Source organism: Rhodotorula paludigena (genome assembly GCF_050403205.1).
Source record: "Rhodotorula paludigena JCM10292 DNA, Rt_paludigena_JCM10292v1_ctg54, whole genome shotgun sequence".
NCBI lineage: Eukaryota > Fungi > Basidiomycota > Microbotryomycetes > Sporidiobolales > Sporidiobolaceae > Rhodotorula > Rhodotorula paludigena.
In genome coordinates this window covers 1-19,197 of record NW_027481404.1, presented here as the reverse complement: position 1 = coordinate 19,197, position 19,197 = coordinate 1, and the positions used below count along the sequence as shown (strand labels likewise).

General features: G+C 66.5%; 8 protein-coding genes across 8 annotated transcripts; 5 read left to right on the top strand and 3 right to left on the bottom strand.

The window, feature by feature from the left end:
* Window positions 1-59: 59 nt before the first annotated feature.
* On the top strand, window positions 60-2,201 carry JCM10292_007331 (uncharacterized protein; the record flags this gene model as incomplete). Its single annotated transcript, XM_076651605.1, has 2 exons — window positions 60-92; window positions 165-2,201. The coding sequence occupies 2 exons, from the start codon at window positions 60-62 to the stop codon at window positions 2,199-2,201; spliced, it is 2,070 nt and encodes a 689-aa protein (XP_076502803.1).
* A 113-nt stretch (window positions 2,202-2,314) lies between these two features.
* Window positions 2,315-5,160, bottom strand: JCM10292_007330 (transcriptional repressor TCF25 family protein; the record flags this gene model as incomplete). The annotated part of the gene is made up of 10 exons (XM_076651604.1): window positions 2,315-2,868; window positions 2,933-3,168; window positions 3,236-3,378; window positions 3,436-3,595; window positions 3,651-3,891; window positions 3,952-4,312; window positions 4,368-4,436; window positions 4,492-4,809; window positions 4,866-4,940; window positions 4,999-5,160. 10 exons carry the CDS (start codon window positions 5,158-5,160, stop codon window positions 2,315-2,317), a joined length of 2,319 nt encoding a protein of 772 aa, XP_076502802.1.
* A 1,277-nt stretch (window positions 5,161-6,437) lies between these two features.
* Window positions 6,438-7,820, top strand: JCM10292_007329 (uncharacterized protein; the record flags this gene model as incomplete). Its single annotated transcript, XM_076651603.1, has 2 exons — window positions 6,438-6,467; window positions 6,528-7,820. The coding sequence occupies 2 exons, from the start codon at window positions 6,438-6,440 to the stop codon at window positions 7,818-7,820; spliced, it is 1,323 nt and encodes a 440-aa protein (XP_076502801.1).
* A 229-nt stretch (window positions 7,821-8,049) lies between these two features.
* JCM10292_007328 (VOC family protein) lies at window positions 8,050-8,820 on the bottom strand (the record flags this gene model as incomplete). The annotated part of the gene is made up of 1 exon (XM_076651602.1): window positions 8,050-8,820. One exon carries the CDS (start codon window positions 8,818-8,820, stop codon window positions 8,050-8,052), a length of 771 nt encoding a protein of 256 aa, XP_076502800.1.
* Window positions 8,821-9,460: 640 nt separating this feature from the next.
* Window positions 9,461-10,805, top strand: JCM10292_007327 (uncharacterized protein; the record flags this gene model as incomplete). Its single annotated transcript, XM_076651601.1, has 6 exons — window positions 9,461-9,506; window positions 9,582-9,665; window positions 9,735-9,861; window positions 9,917-10,133; window positions 10,217-10,269; window positions 10,343-10,805. The coding sequence occupies 6 exons, from the start codon at window positions 9,461-9,463 to the stop codon at window positions 10,803-10,805; spliced, it is 990 nt and encodes a 329-aa protein (XP_076502799.1).
* Window positions 10,806-10,990: 185 nt separating this feature from the next.
* On the bottom strand, window positions 10,991-12,179 carry MRPL8 (mitochondrial 54S ribosomal protein bL17m MRPL8; the record flags this gene model as incomplete). Its single annotated transcript, XM_076651600.1, has 2 exons — window positions 10,991-11,887; window positions 11,967-12,179. 2 exons carry the CDS (start codon window positions 12,177-12,179, stop codon window positions 10,991-10,993), a joined length of 1,110 nt encoding a protein of 369 aa, XP_076502798.1.
* Window positions 12,180-12,461: 282 nt separating this feature from the next.
* On the top strand, window positions 12,462-15,578 carry JCM10292_007325 (uncharacterized protein; the record flags this gene model as incomplete). The annotated part of the gene is made up of 9 exons (XM_076651599.1): window positions 12,462-13,353; window positions 13,407-13,451; window positions 13,506-13,654; window positions 13,713-13,823; window positions 13,878-13,955; window positions 14,012-14,577; window positions 14,647-15,012; window positions 15,076-15,144; window positions 15,212-15,578. The coding sequence occupies 9 exons, from the start codon at window positions 12,462-12,464 to the stop codon at window positions 15,576-15,578; spliced, it is 2,643 nt and encodes an 880-aa protein (XP_076502797.1).
* A 666-nt stretch (window positions 15,579-16,244) lies between these two features.
* JCM10292_007324 (uncharacterized protein) lies at window positions 16,245-19,197 on the top strand (the record flags this gene model as incomplete). The annotated part of the gene is made up of 4 exons (XM_076651598.1): window positions 16,245-16,468; window positions 16,762-17,095; window positions 17,163-17,195; window positions 17,319-19,197. Coding segments are annotated over 4 exons (2,470 nt in total), but the record flags the coding sequence as incomplete, so codon positions are not given.

Here is a 19,197-nt window from a genome sequence, read left to right as displayed (position 1 = left end):
GACTGCTCGGCTCAAAGACTGTTTCGAGATCTCTCACGACCTTTGACGACTACTACATAATGCCGGGGCGGCTCACTAGGTCACTGTCGCGAGTGAGCACGCGCCTGTCCTTCCACTCACATGCTCGTCCACCCGCTCACCCGTCCGTACTCCCGCTTGTACAGCCCTTCGCCGACCTCAGCAACATCCTCAAGCCTCGGATGCCGGCGCAGGCACAAAAATCGGTATCGGAAGACGCACCGCGGCTACCGACGCCTCCGCCTCTCGACCTCGACTTACTCGACGACGCCCCCCTCGCTCCCGCTGACAACCTCGACGACACCGCCGACGACTCGGTGGACGCGTTGCTACCCTTCCGCTCGTCCATCGAGTCGCACCAGTGGAAAGAGTGCACGCCCATCCTCGACGACCCCGTCGGCGAAGAGCTCGCCGAGCAGTCCATCTCCCTCACCGGCCTCCCGTTCGCCGCGTTCCAACCGCAAGCCAACGACAGCGCCGACCTCTCGCAAGACGTCTTCGCGTCGCCCGAAAAGTGCCAGCGCCGCGTGCACAGCTGGCACGCACTCGACCTCGCCGCCGACGAGGCCGTGTCCGAGTACGAGACGGACAGCGACGCCGACGACAGCGAACAGTCGCGCCCGCCGTCGTCGCTCGCGAATCACGTCTTTCCGCGCGAGAGCGAGGACAGCAGCAACACGCTGTTGACGCCCAACACGTCATTCCCCTCCCCGACTGTCGAAGACGACTGGATCCCCGCTCCGCAAGACGTCAAGGGCAAGGGCCGCATGCTAGACGACGAGTCGAGCAGCACTCAGCCGACATCGACTCCGCCTCGACCCGTGCCAGGCTTTGTCGAGCTGGTCGAAACGTGCCCGACGCCGCCCTCTGCATCGACCTCACGCCTCGCCGTCGGCAGCATGGCTCGGCGCCGCAGCCTCCTCACGGCGTATGACCTCGACGGTGTCTTCGACGAAGAGCTCGATGCCTCGCACGGAGCACCGTCGGCCTCGTCTTCGCGCGCACCCTCGTCGCTCGACCATCGAGTCTCGTCCTTCATCGAAGATCTGCCCGAACCCGAGCGGGTGCACGTCGTTGAGCCCAGCTTTGACTCGTATTCGTCCTCCGTCTACCCGGACGCGGCGCACTTCGACACCTACACGCGCCGCCCTCGCCTCCGCCGCTCCGTCACGCGCCTCTTCGCCGCCGACGACACGGACGCACTCCCCTTCCCCAAACACGACCTCGTCGCGTCGCTCCTCGCGCACCCGCGCGAGTCGACTTCGCACCTCCCCGAGCCGCCTCTCGACGACTTGCCCGCAGTGCCCTCGCCGCCGCGACACGCGCGCCCGCTGCCCCCGCCGGGCCTCGACACGCGCTGCTACCCGCACCCGGACGCCCTGCGCGCGTCGAGCTCCTCCCCCGCCCCCTTCTCGTCCCTGCTCTCGCGCGCAACTTCACCTGCACCTTCGCTTCCGCTCTCCCACGCCAACTCCCGCCGACGCGCCTCGCTCCGCCCGCAGCCGTCCGCCGCGAGTCTCTACACCTGGGACGCGTCGCACCTCCCCGCGCCCCACTCGCCGCGCGAAGCGCCGTACCGCGTCTCGCTCGCGAGCGTCCTCAAGCCGACCGCGCTCCTCGGCGGCGGGCGCGGGTCCGGCTTGTATGGCGACGTGTGGGGCGCGGTCGAGCGCAGGGCCGAGCCGGCGCGGACGACGACGGGCAGGGACGGGGGGAGGAGGAGGCGGTCGATGCCGGGAGGGCTGGGGCGGAGCGCATCGAGGCGCAGCAGCTGGTTTGGCTTCGGCGGGGCGACTGGCGACAGCGACGGGCGCGTCGAGGATCACACAATCCCTGAACACGCGCCGTACGAGCCGCGCGGGCGCGCCGACGAGGACCGTATCGACGAATTCGCCGTGCGCCGCCCACCTTCGGCGCTTTCGGGCGCGAGCGACGCGGCAGAGAGCGCGGGGCCGGGTCTGCTGAGACGGTCGCTGAGCAGGTCGCTCAGCCGCTGGAGCATCTCGAGACGCAGGTCGACTGCTGCGGGAGGTCCAGGTGCGGAGCAGGAAGACAGTGACGAGGCGGTCCAGGAGGCCAAGGCTCGCCGGCGGACCAGCCTGGCGCTGTCGGTCTGGAGTAGGAAGGAGGAGCGCGCGGAGGATGAGACGCTGGACGAATGGGTGACGGTCGTCGTGCGGTAGCTTCTTGCCCTTGCCTTTTGTTCGTTGGTTCCTCGCTTGCGCAAGCTGTTGCTGTCATACCACGCCCAGATCACGCTTCAATCGCAGCGCGTTACAAGCGAGCGAACTATGATTCAGCGATCCTCTTCACGCTGCTCAGGATCGTCCCGCCCTGCCTGTGCTGCATCTCCTGCTTGGCCGCCCACGCCAAACAGGTTTGCCAGCCTCTGCAGCACATTCCGCGTGTTCTCCTCCACACCTTCCTCGTCCTCCCACTCGCCCTCTTCATCGTCCTCTCCCTCGCCCTCGTCTCCGCCGAATCCACCAGGCATCCGCTCTCCTCCGCCATTGAGCATCGCGAGTTCCTCGAGCAGCTCGGCGCGCAGCTCGTCGTTGAGCTCGACCTGCGGGCCCTCGGGACCCATGCCGAGCATGCGCGCGAGCCCGTCACGCAACGCGGCCGCAACGTCCTGCGCCGTCCCTCCGCCGGCGCCTGCTCCTGCACGCCCTGCGCCACCGGGAAGCGGCCCGCGACCGCGCCGCTTGAACGAGCCGGCGGCGTACAGCGGCGCAAAGTAGGCGTCGTTGTAGAAGGTCGCGTGCGGCGAAGTGGGCGGGAGAGGGTCGAAAGAGTACGACGTGCCGCTCCGCGCGGCGGGAGGGAGGTACGGCCTGACGGACGCGATGTCTAAGATGGGAAAGTTTGTGAGCGTGGACGCGCCGGCTGAGGAGATGGAGGGACCATGACGCACCAGAGATGAAGGCAGCGCGGATCAAGCCGGCAGGCGCATAGCCCTGCGGGAATGCGCCCTTCGAGAATAGCTCATCGCCGATGCGCACGTCTTCCAGCGAGGCGTCGTCGAGCGAAGCTGCAGCTTGCGTGATGGCTTTGCGCAGCCAAGCCGTCGACGAGGGGTCCTTCCAGAGGGCCGACGTGCGTGCGACGTAGAGCTCCGAGAGCAGGGAGAGGGCGTAGGAGGGGTTCTTGCTGGAGGCGGTCTCGTCGGATCAGTATGCACAGTCCGCTAACACGACGCGAAAACGGGTCAACGCACGTGAAGGCGCCGTCGAGCTGTGCGCGGCGATGCGTAACAATGGAGGGGGGCAGGTCGAAGCCGAGCGCGTTCGACAGCAGCGTCGCGACCATCGGGAAGCGCAGCACAGCACTCTTCAACGCTGCAGTGCTCTTCTCGTCGCCCTGCGGTGCGGTTTGGGTCACTGGAGAGCACTTTGCAAACGGTACAACGAGACGCACCTGTTTCCGCTCCTGCTCCTGGTTCCGCACGCACATAGCCTTGGCGAAGGCGAGACCGGGGTAGCTGCCGATGTGCATGTCGGGGTAGGCGGCCTCGAGGGCGGGCAGAAACTTGAAGAACCAGTCGTGCTGGCCCGCCTTCGGCGCGAGCAAGTCGATCCTGCACGGACGAGCGTGAGCAACGTGTCGCAAGATCCGGTCTGCGCGAGGCGTACCAGCACAGCATGCCAACCGGGTCCTCGCCGCCTCCCATGCCGAGCCCGATCTTCGCCCACTCGAACGCGGTGCGCCACGTGCCGCGCTTGACGAGCAGCGAGACCTTGCGCGCGATGCCGAGGAACAGGGCACGGTTCTCGATCTGGCTGTACGCGAGGCGGAACGAGCCAGACGGGAAAGTTGGCGGGAGTGGGGCGGAGAGGACGTAGAGAGCCCGGGCAAGGTGGGTTGCGGATGCGCCTGCAGGGAGTTGCGGTCAGCCCTCTTGGTGTGCGGTAGCTCCGTATCTGAGCCACGCACCCTGGTCGCCCTGCTGCGCCATCATCTCCGACAGCTGCATGTGCGTGTCGACGTGATACGGCAGTGCGGCAAGCACATCATACAAGCGGTTCCCGTCCGCCTGCTGGAGAACCTCGAGGAACATGAGCTGCGCCTGCTTGTAGCTCGGCGGATGGACGAAGGTGTGCCATTCGCCCGCATCGTCGCCCTGCGACTCCGGGCCGTCGTAGCGCGTCAGGCCGAGCACGCCTGAGGGTGATGGCCAGCCTGGCTCGGGCGTAGCAAGATACGACGGCGTTCGGCGGATGGACGTCGAGTGGTGCGGGTTGTTGGCGAAGCGGGCGTGATGTTGCGACCGCGGCGCTTGCGGAGCGTTGCCAATCTGTGCAGGCGCGGGTCAGCCGGTTCTCAGTCTTTGACAGCTGACCTCGACACACGATCTTGCTTCCGAACATACGCCGCAGCTCGGCATCAGAGTCCAGGAACTTGGGGTCAAATGCAAAGACCTGCGGATTAAGAGGGTCAGCACTGTCAAAGCGGGAACAGAAATGTCAAACGGACCTCCTTGACAGCCGTCCACTTTGGATCAAGCCGCTGCGGCTGAGAAGAAGCTGATGTAGCTGCGCCCGGGTCACCACCCCCCTTGACCGCCAATTCGGCCAGGGCGCGGTCAATCTCGTCCATGCCATCGTCCACCGGCGCTGCCGCCGGTTCTGCCTTTCCGCCCTTCTTCTTCTTTCCCTTGCTCTGCTTCGACGGCGTGGCGGTCTGAGCTGAAGGTGTCGCAGGAGAGTCGGCAGAAGCGACGTCGGCGGGAGAATCGGGTGCAGGGGATGCCGCGCTCTTCGCCTTCTTCTTCTTTTTCTTGTTCGACTTCTTCTGCAGAGGAAAGGCGTTCAGGTGAGCTTGGAGAACATCGGAGGGGAGCTGCGGACCTTTGCGGGAGCTGCCTGCGCGTCGTCCTCCTCGTCGGGCTCGTCGTCGTCATCGTTATCATCGCCGAGATCGAGCTGCGGGAAGGCTCAGTCAGCTGCTGAGGGATGACACAGAGCTTTGGAGGGGACGCACTGCTCCGAATGCGCCTGCGCTCTTGGCTGGAGGAGGGACGTCCTCTTCGTCGGACGACTCGACCTCGTCCTCGGTCGGGAGCGTCGATGCCTGACGAGAGCGTTCGAGCTGCTCAAGCTCCTCGAGCTCGCGCAGCTGTCGCTTGCTCAGGCGAGGGGCCATGGCGCGACCTGCAAGGATGACGGAGGCGAACCTGCTCCTCGTCCTCGTCTCACGTCGTCCTCTAGCTTGAAGCGACCGAGCGAATCGAGCAAGTGGTAGCAGAGCACTCGTTTGCCCCGCCTGCCTGCATGGCAGCAACTCCCGCAGTCTCTCGCTCCCTGCTGAGTTTCATCATCCTCAACTTCTGTCGCTTTTTGCGCAGCATCTTCACAGCGATTGCAGCAGTCGAGGCTGTCGCTTAACTTCTCCTGTTCACTGTACCCACTCCGGCGGCCGATGCGCTGCTTACATCCTCGGGGACTGGAGGTCTCCGCCGCGATTTGATGGCAATACAGCTCGCTTGCATGCATATTTGCTGCACCGTGATTTGCCGTACTACTACGTCGACGCATAATGAACGCAGTCACTCTGAGGCTCAGCGAGCTCGTCCTCATCTTCCCAACTCCCTTCACTCTCGCCAATCGTGTCTTCTAACGATCTTCCTTCGCTCCACAACCCCTGCTTGACTTCGCTTCGCTCGAGTCAATTCCCTGCGCACTGCGATGACAGTTCGCATGGCTGCCTATGCGTGACGAGAGCGACCTACCGCGCTCCAGCTTCGAGCCGCAAAGTCTAGGTCTATCTCTCCTCTTCTCCCGTCCTCAAAGTCTAGGTTCAAGTCTCCTCCTCTCTTCCTGCACTCCTGCAGTCTGGCTGCTGCTCGCCGAGCTGCGGCGTGCCTATTACGCCAGTAATGGCTGCCAAGCGGATGTGCGGTGTTGTCAGCAACAGGGGAGGCGAATGGTCCAGACTTGGCTTCGAATGGTCGTGCGCTCGAGGTGAGTACGGCACGCGACTATGACTGTGCCTCTTACACGCGCCCTCGCTTCCTCGCTCGACGCGCGTAGTGGGCGGCCCCATCAAGGAGTCGAAGAAGCCGCACGGTGCTCGGCGAAGGCGCAGGATCGTAACGCTCCCACTCCTGTTTGGCCTGGCGGGAAGGTGAGTGCCTCGTGCAAGGGGCTCAGGTTTGGTGGTCCTCCAGCGCACCTTGCCTCTGGATCGTCAGAAAAGCGAGACGAGTCGCGTCCAGCGGAACGCGCGACAGCGTTGCTGTATCGACGACTCGAGGAGACCCCAGTTGGCTTCGAGCGCTGTTACTGCTACTGACTGTTGCATGCGGCCTGTCCGAAGGCCCGCCGAGCGAGTCCTATCACATGCGACCTTCGCGTTCGTTCCGCTCCTCTTCCTCCTTCCGCTCACTCGCCTTGGACGCTGACTGCCGGATCGAGCTCGGGATGGACCAGGTTGATACGCAACAGCACCAAGTGCGTTCCTCACCGGTCCCACCCTCCTCCGCTCGCCTGACGGACATTCCGCCCCACCAGGACGTCAAGACGGACGACCTCGTTCCCAAGGTCTCGCTGCTCTCGCTGCCCTTTGAGCTGCTCCACAAGATCTTCGACGAAGTCTACTCAACCCGTCCGCCTTCGGTTCCCGCCTGCCGCGCGCTTCTTCCATTCCACGACGCCCACTTCCGCTCGAGGTTCGCCACTGTCAAGGTGCACAGGCCCGACGTGCTCGTCTCGTTCCAGAAGAGTCTCGATCTCCGCAAAAACATCGGAGCGGTTTGCACTCGGTTCAGCTTCGTCAGGGGACACCTCCCCGCCGTCCCTGCCTTCCACTTCGACGCCGCCCGCCTGTTCAGCGCCCTCCCGAACCTCGAGTACCTCCGTCTCGAAGGCGACCAGCTCGTCCGCGCCGTGTTTGAATACGGCAGTCAGGCTGTCCTGCCGTTCCGACAGCTGCAGACCCTCACGCTTCAGGCTGCGCTGCACGACTGCGGCGATCCGTATCAGCCTTCTCACTTCCAGGCGATCCCGCCTTCGGTCCGCCAGCTTACCCTGCTCTTCGAAGGTGCGCCGTCAGCCGCGCTCACAGTCGGCGCACCCAGCGATGAACTCGACCTCTCGTCCGTCGACAAGCTCGAGTTGTGGGTGCTGAGGGCAAGCTCGAGCGCGTCGCGCCTCGTCCAGAGCTGCTCGAGCCTGGCGGAGCTCGTCCTCTCGGGCGACATGCAGTCGAGCGCCCTGATCGACGTCCTCGCGGCGGCGACGAAGCTCGACAGCGTAGAGAGCCTCACCCTTCAGGGGACCACCATCGGATGGAAGATCCCGAAGGCCGTCAAGTATGCCGACGACATCACTTCGCTCACCCTCGGCCGCGGCTGCAGGTGCGCCGACAAGCCCTCGTTCGACATCCTTCGCGGCCTGCCGCTCGAGCATCTCAGCTTCGGCAGCCAGACGGTCGTCGCCTCGGCTCATCTCCTCTCTCTCGTCGACGGCGCGAGTAGGATCAAAGCGCTCAACAGCCTCGAACTCGATAATGTCAGCGCTGATCTTGGCGACATCCTCGCCTTTGAGTGGAAGGAAGAGCCCGGCTGCGTATCGGAGTGGCTGTCGGAGGGCTTCGCGCTCCCAAAGTGGACCAAGACGTTTTCGCGCGTGGCGGTCGTCGAAATCAAGGCGGCGTGCGAGGCGCAGGGTATCGAGTACAGCGGCACGACCTTCGAGGCGCCTACGACGGAGGACCGCATCGGGCACCAGCGCCGCGCGGCGAAACGCTGGCTCGACCGTCGCAATTACGGCAGCGAATGGGGCTACGGGCGCAGTCGCTGGTAGTAGCTGCGGCGGGGCGGTCTGGAGGAATCTGTCGGAATGGGACTCGCTTGCTTGGCCTTCTCAATTTCTCCCCGCGCGTGTTGCCTAGTACGCAGCATGTCAAGACAGCAGCGAGGAGAGCCCAAGCGTCGGAAAGACGTTCGAGTGCCGCGTGAAGTGGCTTCTCTCGTGTGATTCCATTGGGCGGAAGCACGGTCGAACCGCGCGCACGGTGCCAGAATGTCTCGCTCTACACGAACCGCACCCGCAAGAGCTCGCCGTCAACATCCTCCTCGAGAGCCGTCCCGCCGAAGATATCCTTGTCCCGGCTGCGCACGACCACCTCGTCGAAAGTAACCCTCGAGCCCTCGCCCTTGAGCAGGCGGATGCTGACCGTCTCATTCTCGTCTGCCACCGTCGTGAAATCGAACACGCGTCCCTTGCCTTCGTCCGCAACTTCACCGGGCGTGCCGAGCAGCTCAACATACGCCTTGATCGCTTCGTCGTAGGCTTCCGCCGGGATCCGCACGGTCAGGCCCGCCACCCCCGTCGCGCCCGAGGGATGCGTCGTCTTTGCGGCGTCGTTCGGCACGCGCAGCTCCCGCAGGGTCGTGTCGTGGCACCAGAAGGGGATTGCGCCGCGCTCGAAAGTCGGTTTCGGAAAGGTGACGACCCACTTGACCTCCTCGCCGTCCGGGCGGCGGCGCCCACCAGCGACCGGCGGGTCGTATGACGAAGGAAAGTGCGCGAGGACGGCGGGCGAAGTGAGCGCAAAGTCGATGATGCCGGCCTGCTTGCGGCCCCACCAGTGCAAGTCGCGCTTCGAAGGCTCGACGCCGGGGACGAAGGCGATAAGCTCCAGGTAAGCGCCGTCTTCGAAGACGACGAGCTTGTTCTCGGTGAGACCGTCTGCGTGTGTGCCGCCCGGTGTCACCGTGAAAGCCGAGGTGAGCGAGGTGGGGAGGTTGTGGAGGACGTCGTGCGGGACGAGGATGATCACGTGGTCGAGGGCAGGCGCCATGTCGCAAGCACTGGACGAGCTAGTGGGATCGCAGCAAGGGAAGAGACAGAGCGAGGCACCGATGGAAGCGCAAACAACGGGGACCGGGAATCATGTATATCGAGCCTGACTCAAGGCAGCAGCAACGATACGAGCCGAAAAGCGCAAAGCGTTGCTTCGGTAGTGGCAGGAGTCAAACGAATAGCTGGACGGGCCCGACGAAGGAAAGCCGGAAGGGACGCAGGCATGAGGCGGAGACCCAAGGTGCGGACTGCATACAAGTTTGTATTGCGAGCGACAAAGGATCACTACGGCGCTTCTTCACGCCAGCACACCGTCGGCACAGCATCGCTCAAGCGGGCTCAGACGGGCTTTGCTGCACTCGAGATCACACCTCGACTCGCGCAACGCACAGCCGACCGGCGTTCACGCGACCAGGAGCAAGTCTGCCGCACCGCCTCGTCCTCGCAGCAGACCAGCACGACCAGCACGACCCTGACGGACAGGATCAGACCGCGCGTCTGTCGGAGCAGGGTTCAACAAAGCTCATACACGCGCGATCGCCGCGTCTCGCAGCCCTCTCGCGTCTCGTCGCCTTCATCTCCGCCTCGACATCCGACCGCGAATTCTCCCCGACCTACACCCCGAAGACGCGTGCAAGATGGGCATCTGGTCGAGGACATACGTATGCTGCGCTGTACCGCTCTGTGCGTCGTCTAGCTGCCGTGGTCGGAGATCCTCTCGCTCACCGCTCCCTCCCCTGCGTCAAACGCGACTTGCAGACAACGCGGGCATCTACGCCATCATGGCGCAATTCCTCATCATCGCCGTCGTCGCCGGCGTTCTCTGCTTTGCCGCACCAGCGAGTTCGTCCCACCTCCGTTCTATCTCCTGGCTCCGGCATCCGCTGATCGAGGGTGCTCTTCCTCCGCCAGTCGTGTCTGTCACGACGCCTTCGTTCGTCTCGTACATCCTGGGCGTGCTGTCCTTTGCGGTGGCGGCGTGTCAGCCCTTTGGCTTCTTTGGCGTGTTTCGCGAGAAGCCCCGTCTCTTCAAGAGCTAGTGTGTTTCCTCATCCCGCATCTCGGAGGCGCAACGTTGACCACTCGCATAACAGTCTCCGTCTCAACGGTCTCCTTGTGACCGCGTCGATCCTCCTCGCCCTCGCCGTCATCATCATCTCGGCCGTCAAGCACTCGGAGGGCGTCGACCAGTGCACTCGCCTTTTCTCAGCCGATGACACTGACACGACCGCCAACGACATCTGCAACATCTGGACCTGGATCCAGATCGGTATCATGGGCCTGCTCTTTGTCATCGTCGGACTCTGCGAGGTATGTGCGGCATTCGCTCGCCTCTCGGCGTCGCGCTGTTCCTGCGACTGCGCGCTGACTAGCAATGCGTTTGTGACACCCAGATCTACTTTATCTGCTACACGAGCATCTACGCTTCGGAGCAGCGCCTCGACCAGTGCGTCTCGGAACCCACGAGTCGCGGGCGACATCTTAAACCTCACGCTCAAAGCTGACGCATCACGCCACAGTGCGCGCTACGACTCGGTTTACTCGAACGCGGCCGAGGAGATCCGCCAGTCGGGCCTGTGGGACCAGGCCTCCCGCCCATCCTACTCGCAAGACGAGCTCATCGCGCCGGGCTACCCCTCGGCCGCGGGCCACGGGCGCAACGCGTCCAAGTCGAGCGGGCTCCGGAACGAGATTGCGCGCGCCGAAGAGTACGACGACGAGTACTACGAGGGCCCGCGCGGAGGCGCGGGGGCGTACCAGGACGCGTACGCGTACCCGCAGCAGCAGTACCAGCAGCAGCCGCAGACGGCCGTGGGCGCGAAGCTCGCCAAGGCGAAGCGCGGCGGTGCGGGATCTGCCGCGCCGTACAACGCGACGAGCGTCGTCGGGTACCGCGACGAGGAAGAGGGGCTGTACGACTACCCGGGCGGAGAGGGTGGGTTCAGGCCGCCGCAGCAGAGCTCGGAGACGAGGAGGTGGTAAGGCGGAACGATTGACGCCCCATAGACACTGCTGGACGGTGGTCACTTTTTCCCTTTTCTTCGCTTGTTCACCACCATGTGTTCTCTTTCCCTCGTGCTGTACCACTCGCAACTTTGACTGTTCTCATGACCAGATGCACACCGGACGATTCGAGAAAAGTGCTGTACTGCGTTGCGAGTGATGCTCTACACTTGTGCCGGCTCGCCTGCCTCGGCACGGACCGGCCCCTCGAGCACCTCGTGCTGCTGCGCCGCCTTGCCCGCCGCGGCCCTACTCCTCGACTCGCGCGCCTTGTTCGACCCCTTGGCGCGCGAGATGGGCCCGCCACGGCGGCTGACCTCGACGTCGGCCTCGAGGGTCGACTCCCACGCGTCGACGCGCTCGCCGGCCTTGGGCGTCCGCCCGACCTGCGGCACGGTGACGACGGGGCGGGGCGCGCCGCGCAGCTCGAGGTCGCCGAGGCGCTGCGTGAGCTGGCGCACCTGGCGCTGCGGGTCGGGCCGCGGCGCCGACGCGAGCGAGAAGGACGCGAGCGACGAGAGGTAGTGGTGGTACGCGCGGTCGAGGAAGAGCGTCGCCGGGTGGGCGACGGCCGGCGCGGGCGCGACGGCCGCCTCGGACGCGGCCTGCTCGGCCTCGGCGCCCTCGAGGACGGGCGACGAGGGCGAGGTGCTCTGCTCCGGGTCGACGGGGAGCGGCGCGCGGCGGAACCGCAGCGCCTTGACGACGTTCTCGCTCGTCAAGCGGTCGACCCCAAAGTCGCGCGCGGCGCGCGAGCCGACGAGCGCACTGATGCGCTCCGGTCCCTCTGCCTCGACGGCGGTGCGGAAGTCGCGCCAGGCGTGCTTGGCGCTCTCGTCCGCGGCCCCCTCGCGCGCGCGGATGGCAAACTCGCGCCCGAGCGTGCGCGCGGCCGTCTCGAAGCGGAGGTCGTTGGCGTTGTCGACGAGCTCGAGGACGGCGATGGGCGCGCGGTCGCCGACGCGGAAGCCGGCGCGCTGAATGCGCGTGTAGCCGCCGGGGCGTGTCGCGTAGCGCTCGGCAAGAGTGGTGAAGAGGGGCGTGAGGGTTTGTTTCGGGTTCTGCGAGTCGAGGAGGGTCAGCGTCGAGTCGCGTGAAGCGGCACCTGAGTGCGAGTAGGCCATGGGAAGGGAAGCGCACGAGTAGGAAAGCGTTTGCCCTGTCCCAGTTGCTCTTGCCGCCCTTCTTGCCCCACTGGATGACCTGGTCTGCGAGCTTCTGGGCGGCCTTTGCCTTTGCAAGGGTGGTGGTGACCTGCTGGTGCTCGAGGAGGGACGAGACGAGGTTGCGGAGCATGAGGACGCGGTGCGCGGTTGGCCGCGAGAGCTTGGCGGTGCGCAGGCCGTGGCGCATGGCTGCGGGCGGGCGCTACGGCGCTCGAGAGATGAGGACGAGGGGGAGAGTGCGGACGGGGAGCAACGCGACGAGGCGAGGTGCGGCGAATACGAGTGTGCTCGTACGAGTCTGCTGAGCAACTCTGATCGCTTACTGCAGCGTCTGGAGCGCGACGAGGCCGAGGAGAGTGCAGATGTCAAGGAAAAGGGAAATGCAAGACGCTCGCTTCGCCTCGACCGCGCTCATCGCCTGCGCCGAGCCTTGTCGAGCGCAGACTAGGGCGACCAGCGAGCTCGAGGAATGCTGCGCACGTCCGCTCAGGCTGCAGGACGCGCTGCGTGCGCCGCTTGCTCTCGCGCCGAAGCTCGCACCGTCCACCGGGCCTGCACCGCCGCTCGCTCGACCCGCACGCCTGCGACAAGCCAGACCAGCACCGGGCACCCGAGCAGACTCTCAGTGTACACGAGGGGCGCAGCGACCTACGCTCAGGGACGAGACGAGGTCGAGCCGCAGCTCGCTCACGACGCTGAAGCTCACGACGAGACTGAGCAGCCGGCGACGCAGCGCGGCGAGCTGGCAGAGGGCACAGCGAAGGATGCAGAGCAGGCGCTTGCAGACCTCCTCGGCGAGATTGCAGCCGACGCAGCAGCACGGCCACCCGCCGCCTCTCACGCGTCTCTTCCCTCGTCGGCCTCTCCGACTGCCGACGACACTCCCTCCTCCTCCGCTGAGGCTGCACACGAGGACACGGTGGATACGCGCGCGGCAGCGCCTGTCAAGCCGTCGTTGTCCCTCAATGCGCTCCTCGAACCCGCTTCCTCGTCGACCGGCCCCACCGCCGACGACCTGAACGCGTTCCGCCCGAGACGCTTCAATGTTCCGACCGCCACCTCGCCCGACTCGCACCGCCTCATCTACCTCCAGGTGTGGGAAAAGACGTACAAGCGCGTCGACCGCGCCTTCAACAAGCGCCAGCTCGAAGAGCTCGTCAGCGAGTACGGCCTCGCGCTCGACCTGACCGACCCGCGGCTCCGCACCAACACGCCGGGGAAGAAGGCCAAGTTTTGGAAGAGCAAGCGCGTAGACCAGATGTCGAAGCGCGAGCTCCTGCACACCATCCTCGTCCTCCACTTCAACATGGTCCACCCCGAGACGGTGCCGAAGCGCAAGACCGGCCCAAGCATCACTGAAGGTGAGTGACTCGCGTCATTCGCCCCTGGGTCGTCCTGACAAAGCTCCTCGCAGCCGTTGCGCTCTCCGACCGCGACCTCTTCCTCCTCCTTTCGCCAAGTGAGTCGCCAGACCGCTTGCATTGAGGATTCGAGCTCACCGAGCATCCTGCAGAATCTGCCACGATCCCGCGCATCACGCGCCAGCTCGGTGTCGAAGTCATGTTCCGCCGCAATCCCGCAACGGGCGTCGTCTCGCTTCTGATCCACGGCTCCAAGGAGGGCGTCCAGGCGGCCAAGGAGCAGCTCGAGCTCCTCGATCATGTGCGTGCTGTCTTGATGTCGCACTGCGGCGCTAATCTAACTAGGTTCCTTCCCGTAGTCGAGCGCAAAGACGTTTGAGCTGCCTGCTCCTGCGACGACCCTGCGGCCAGAGGTGTATCAAGCGATCTCGCGGACAGCCAAGGCATTCCTCGAGCCTGGACCCGAGCCTGTGCGTCACCTTGCCCATCCGCGCTGAGTATCGCTAACCCGGCATGCCTCGCAGAACACGCTCAAGGCGACGGCCGTCGAGGAGGCTATGCTGCACCGCACCGAGCGCCTGATCAACTCGGCTTTTGCTGCTGTATGTAATCGTGGCCTTGCTTGTGCAACCTGGAGACTGACCACTGGGGACGACAGCATGCCGAGCGCACCTCGACCGGCCTCTTCGCCTCGATCCCCTCGAACCTCGATTCGATCCGCTACGCCATGTACCCATTCACCCCGCTCTCTCCTCCTCCTTCTATTCAAGCGGGCGGCACGTCGCACTTCGCGCGTGTCAAGACGCTCTCCCTCCTCACGCCCTCCGGCTCGACTCCCGCGCCTTCCTCCCCGTCCTCGTCGGAGCAAAGCGCAGACGCCGCTCAGCGCGCACAGGCGGAGCTGCTCAACTGGAGCGAGCGCATGCGCCTCGAGCGCACCGAGCGCCTCGCGCTGTACCTGCCCGCCGCCGCGCGCACCACGAGCGGCGGCGCGTCGGTCTCGAGCCCGTGGAAGGTCCTCCGCGCGCCGTTCGCCGACGACGAGCACGTGACGGTGCAGGCGCGCTTTGGGCACGTCGTCTGGCCGCTGTATCGCTCGAGGGGCGACGCGGGCGCGGCGCAGCCGGAAATGGGGCCGGCGCTCGCGGGCGCGTGGCCTTTTGGGCGGTTTGTCGAGTGGGTCGCGGGCACAGCCAAGAAGGTCCGGAGCGTCTTCCTCCCCTCGTATGTCTCTTTGCCTCCTTCCGCCTCGTTGCGCCCGTCTGCAGCGAAGCTGACCGTGCGAATCTACAGCCCGCCGAACGACCTCCTCCAGTCGACGCGCATCCTCACCCCTCTCCCCGCGTCGTCCTCCGACTCGAACACGTTTGCGTCGCTCCTCTCGCCGCTGACGGACCGCGACGCGTTCGCGCAAGACGCCGAGCTCGCGTCGGCGCGGCAGGCCGAAGCGCTCGCGGGCCCAGCGCTCGAGAGCACGCTCGTGCGCAGGTGGACGTACCGCGTGCAGGGCACGGCCGACGAGCACGCTCAGACGAGGCTCGAGGTCGAGTTTGGGCTCGACAATGTCGAGGCCGACCCGAGCGTGAGGGAGATGCGCATCCGCAGCACCGAGCTGAGGCTCGTGAGGGAGAGCAGGGTCGACTTGATGATGCCGACTGAGTGGGTGCTTTTCGCTGATGTGCGCGGAAAACTGCGGAGACTGACGAGGTGCACCGGATGCAGCGCGCAAGACGCCCAGTTCACGATGGCTTCGACGACGCTTGTTCCGCCCGAGGAGCACCCGGCTGGCCTGTGCGTCCCGCTTCACGTCCCACGGTAGCGCAAAGCAATGACTGACGGGCTTGCGCGTGAATTGCAGGGACGAGCGCACGATGTCGTTCCACGGCCCGCCCCGGATCACACTCGAGCACGGCGGCACGCCCTACATGCTCGATACGGACCACCTCATTCGGCGCACGATCCTCACGCCTCCCGCACCCTCCCCCGGCGCGCCCGCGCCGCTCGAGACGGTGCAAGAGTCGTGGACGTCGCTTGCCAAGGACGCTGCGCGCGGGACGGACGTGTCGGTGCGCGTCGGGGCGGGCGCGGTCGCGCAGCTGCGCAAGAGCGACGAGTGGCGCCGGGGCGTCGAGGAGGTCGAGAAGCGGTGCCTGGGGCGGCGGACCAAGGCCGAGGGGGAGCGCGTCGGAGGCGAGCTCGCCAAGCTCGTCCTCGGGCGGAGGTAGAACCCGAGCATGTAGTTTTTCTGAGGGCGCTCTAGCCGTGCAGTGCAGAGCCGCCATTCGCACCTCGCCCCTGATCGCGCGAGTCGTCGCTATCCGACGCGAACGCAGCGGACGATGCACTCCTGGCCAAGGGCCTGAGCACGATTGAGTCCGATAGAGCAGCGCCGACAAGATCCGTCGGTGTGTGGATCTGAGTGTTATCCACCGCGGACCACTGCACTGCCACACCATGCTTGCTTCTTCGCGAGAACGGAAAGCATGGGAGGGTTCGTGTGCACCGCGTGGTCATCGTCCGAGAACGGACGTGGGTACCGGTAGACGTGTCGGAGCCATACCTCACCCGAGGAGCAGCAACTTTGTACAACGCTCTGTGAGATAGCTTGGAAGCCGTCGCGGACATCTCTAGACCCGCAGAGCAGAGAATCGGCAAGCTGACAGTATGCCGAGGTGAGCCGATGAGGGAGTGTGCGGGCGAGAGCGAGAGCGCCCTGCCCGGTGATTGCGGCAGGATAGGGAGGATCGAGCAGTCAGACGGCGAGTGCGCGTGCCCATTCGCGCCCTGCGGTGGCGAGAGGCGGCAGAGATGGAGCTCGATAGCGGCCGATTCGAGCGCGGCGACGAGCTTCTGCCTGTCCGCCCTCGTTTTCCCCGAGCCACTCAGCGCCAATGCAGGCCGACGCCCCCGCGCAGCCGCAGCCTGCGCAGGGCCAGCAGCCCGCTCAGCAGCAGCAGCCGCAGGCAGGGCCCAGCCCGGTCCCGCCTGCGCCGGCAGCAGCGGCGAGCCCGAGCAGCGGCGGCACCGGCAGCGACGAGCAGCAGCAGCAGCAGCCGCCGCCTGCAGTCCTCACGAGCGGAGCGGGCCCCCTGCCGTCTGTGCCCGAGGAGCCCAGGTGCGTCTGCACTCTCGCTGACCGGCTGGCTGGGAGCAGAGCACGGGCAGCGACTCTGGGGATGCCCCGCGCGGCGGGAGTTGAGTGCGGGAAAGTCGGCCGAATGCGACGGCGACGGGGCTGGGCGAGGCTGCAGCGGGGCAGAGGCGCGCACTGCGGGCACTCTAGCGTGCTTTCAGAGCCTCGCACACCGTGCCTTGCCTGCTCCCACCACGCGCCCCTTATCTCGCCAGCCCACGCGCATACTGACCATCCTCAATCTCGCTTGTTTGCTCGCCGCCTCCCGCGTGCAGCGAACCGCCCAAGCAGCTCGCACTCTCGCCTGCGCCCACCGCCGCTACAGCCTCTGCGCCGCCCGCCTCGGCAGCGCCCCCCGCGCCTGCACCTCCCGCCGTCGACGGCACGCCCAGGAAGATGGACGACTCCGAGGCCAACGCCGCGGCGGCCACCCTCGCCGGAGTCGCCGCCTCAGCCGCAGCCGCCGCTGCGCCGTCTGCAGCCGCGTCGGCCCCCGCGACGTCGGCTCCCGCAGCCGTCGCAGGCGAGCGCCCGCCCGGCAGCTTCGATCCCGCCGCGCCAAACGCCGTCAATGGCCTCCCGAACCCGCTGCCCGCCAACTACGATAAGGTTCGCTCGCATCTCGTGATGCGCAGATCCGGGCTGCAGCGTTCTAAACCTACTCTACACCCTGCAGACGCAGCCGATCTGCGCGAACTGCGCGACTCAGGTGCGCCCACGCTTCCCATCTCTCCCCTCTCCAGATCAACATGTTGTGCTTTGCCGCATCTCGATAGCGGATCGCGTGCCTCCTGGCGACTGCCGAGCTGACTTCGACTCGATCGTACCGCAGACGACTCCGCTATGGCGCCGGTCGCACGATAGCACCCACATCCTCTGCAACGCCTGCGCCCTCTTCTTCAAGATGAAGGGCCGTCCTCGCCCCATCTCGCTCAAGACGGACGTCATCAAGTCGCGGAATCGCAGCAAGGGCAAGAGCACCAGCAAGGACCGCGGACCCAAAGGCACCACGGCGGCGGCGGCGGCTCGCGGCGTGTCGAAGGAGCGGAGCGAGAGCATGACGCGTTCGGGCGAGGGCAGGAAGAGCGCGCCGGGCGGTTCGGGCGCGAACGAAGATGCGGACATGGCCGATGGGCGGACCAAGCCGTTTGCGGACGCGGCGCTATCGGATGATGGGCGCAAGGCGCGCAAGGTCATGCCTCCTCCAGGCGCCATGCCGCCGTACGGCATGCCCTACCCGCCGGGATATCCGTATCCGTACCCCTACCCGCACCCGGCGCATCCGCACGCGCATCAGCCGTACCCTCCGCCTCGCAGCCGCTCTCGCTCCGCCGACCCTTCTCGCCGCGGTGTCTCGCTCGACGCCCGCCAGCGCACGCCTGGCACGACGACGCCGACCGGCGAGAGCGGGGCGACAGGGCCGGGTGCTGGTACTCCGGGCGTGCCGCCTCCGCCCATGCCGTACCCTCCCTACCCAGGCTACCACCCTGGAGCGCCTCCGCCCGAAGGCTTCCCCGCCTATCCCTTCTACCCTTACGGCCATCCCCCGCCTGGTTTCCAGCCTGGACAAGCGCCGCCGTTCCCTTATCCCGGCGCGCCGCCTCACTTCCCTCCGCACGCCGCCGCTCTCGCTCATGCTGCGCAAGCGGCTCTCCATCCTCCCGCCGCCATTACGCACGCGCAGTCTGACTCGCGCTCGCGCTCCCCCGCCGCACCGAGTACGGAGGCGACCGCCTCTCGCGCCAACTCGGCTCGCGGCTCCGCCAGTCCCCCTCAGCAGTCGGCTGCCGCTCCTCCAGCGCACCCCGTTCCGACCCCTCTTCCGCAGTCCTGGTACCCTCACCCGAACCCCAATTACCACCTGCATCAGCCGCACACGCACTCGCCGCTCGCCGGTCGTCCGGGCATGGCTCCCCCTAGTCGCGCCACGTCCGGCTCGCCCGCTAACGCGCCGAAGCCCGGCTCGACACTGGGCGACGTGACTCCGAATGGCGACGGTGCAGCCGCGCCCGCTGTCGCGCACGCGCCGTTCGGCCACCCTTCCACTCTCCCGGCCCGTCATCCCGCCTTCTTCGGTCTCGCAGCCGCCGCCATGCCGGGCCAGTCTTCCACCTCGACCGCTCCGACTTCAGCCGCCTCGTCTGTAGCCGACGGCCCTAATGGCGGCCCCTCCGTCGCGGCGACGAGGCGCGAACGCCGCGCGTCGGCGTCGTCCGCTTCGCCGTCTGCGTCCGGCTCGTCCGAAGGCCTGCGCTCGCCCGAGACGGTTGCTCGGGCGCTCGTGCCCGGCGCAGACGAGCGTCGTGGGCGGCCGGAGAAGCGCTTCGACGACTATGGCGGCGGACTCAAGGGCAAAGGTGTTGCCGGTCCGGGAGCGACGATGGCCGACCTCGACGAGGTCGACGAGCTCGAGGACGACGCGCCGAGCAGCGGGAGCGGGAGTCGGCAGCGCCTCCAGGGCGTCGAGACGGGCATCCACGAGCTGCGCGTCTCGTCGAGCGGCGTCTCGCCCGGCTACCTCTCGCCGCACCAGGCGCCCGCGGGGAGCATGCGTACCCCGGGCCTGACGAGCCCGGGCGGAGCGAGCGGGAGCGGTAGCAGCGTCCGCCGCATGGGCGCGCAGGGGAGCCGTTCGCGCAGCCGCGCGCGCGGCGAGTCGGAGCGCGGGCGCCCGCGCGGCGTCCTCGGCGGCGTCGGCGGCGGCGCCGCGG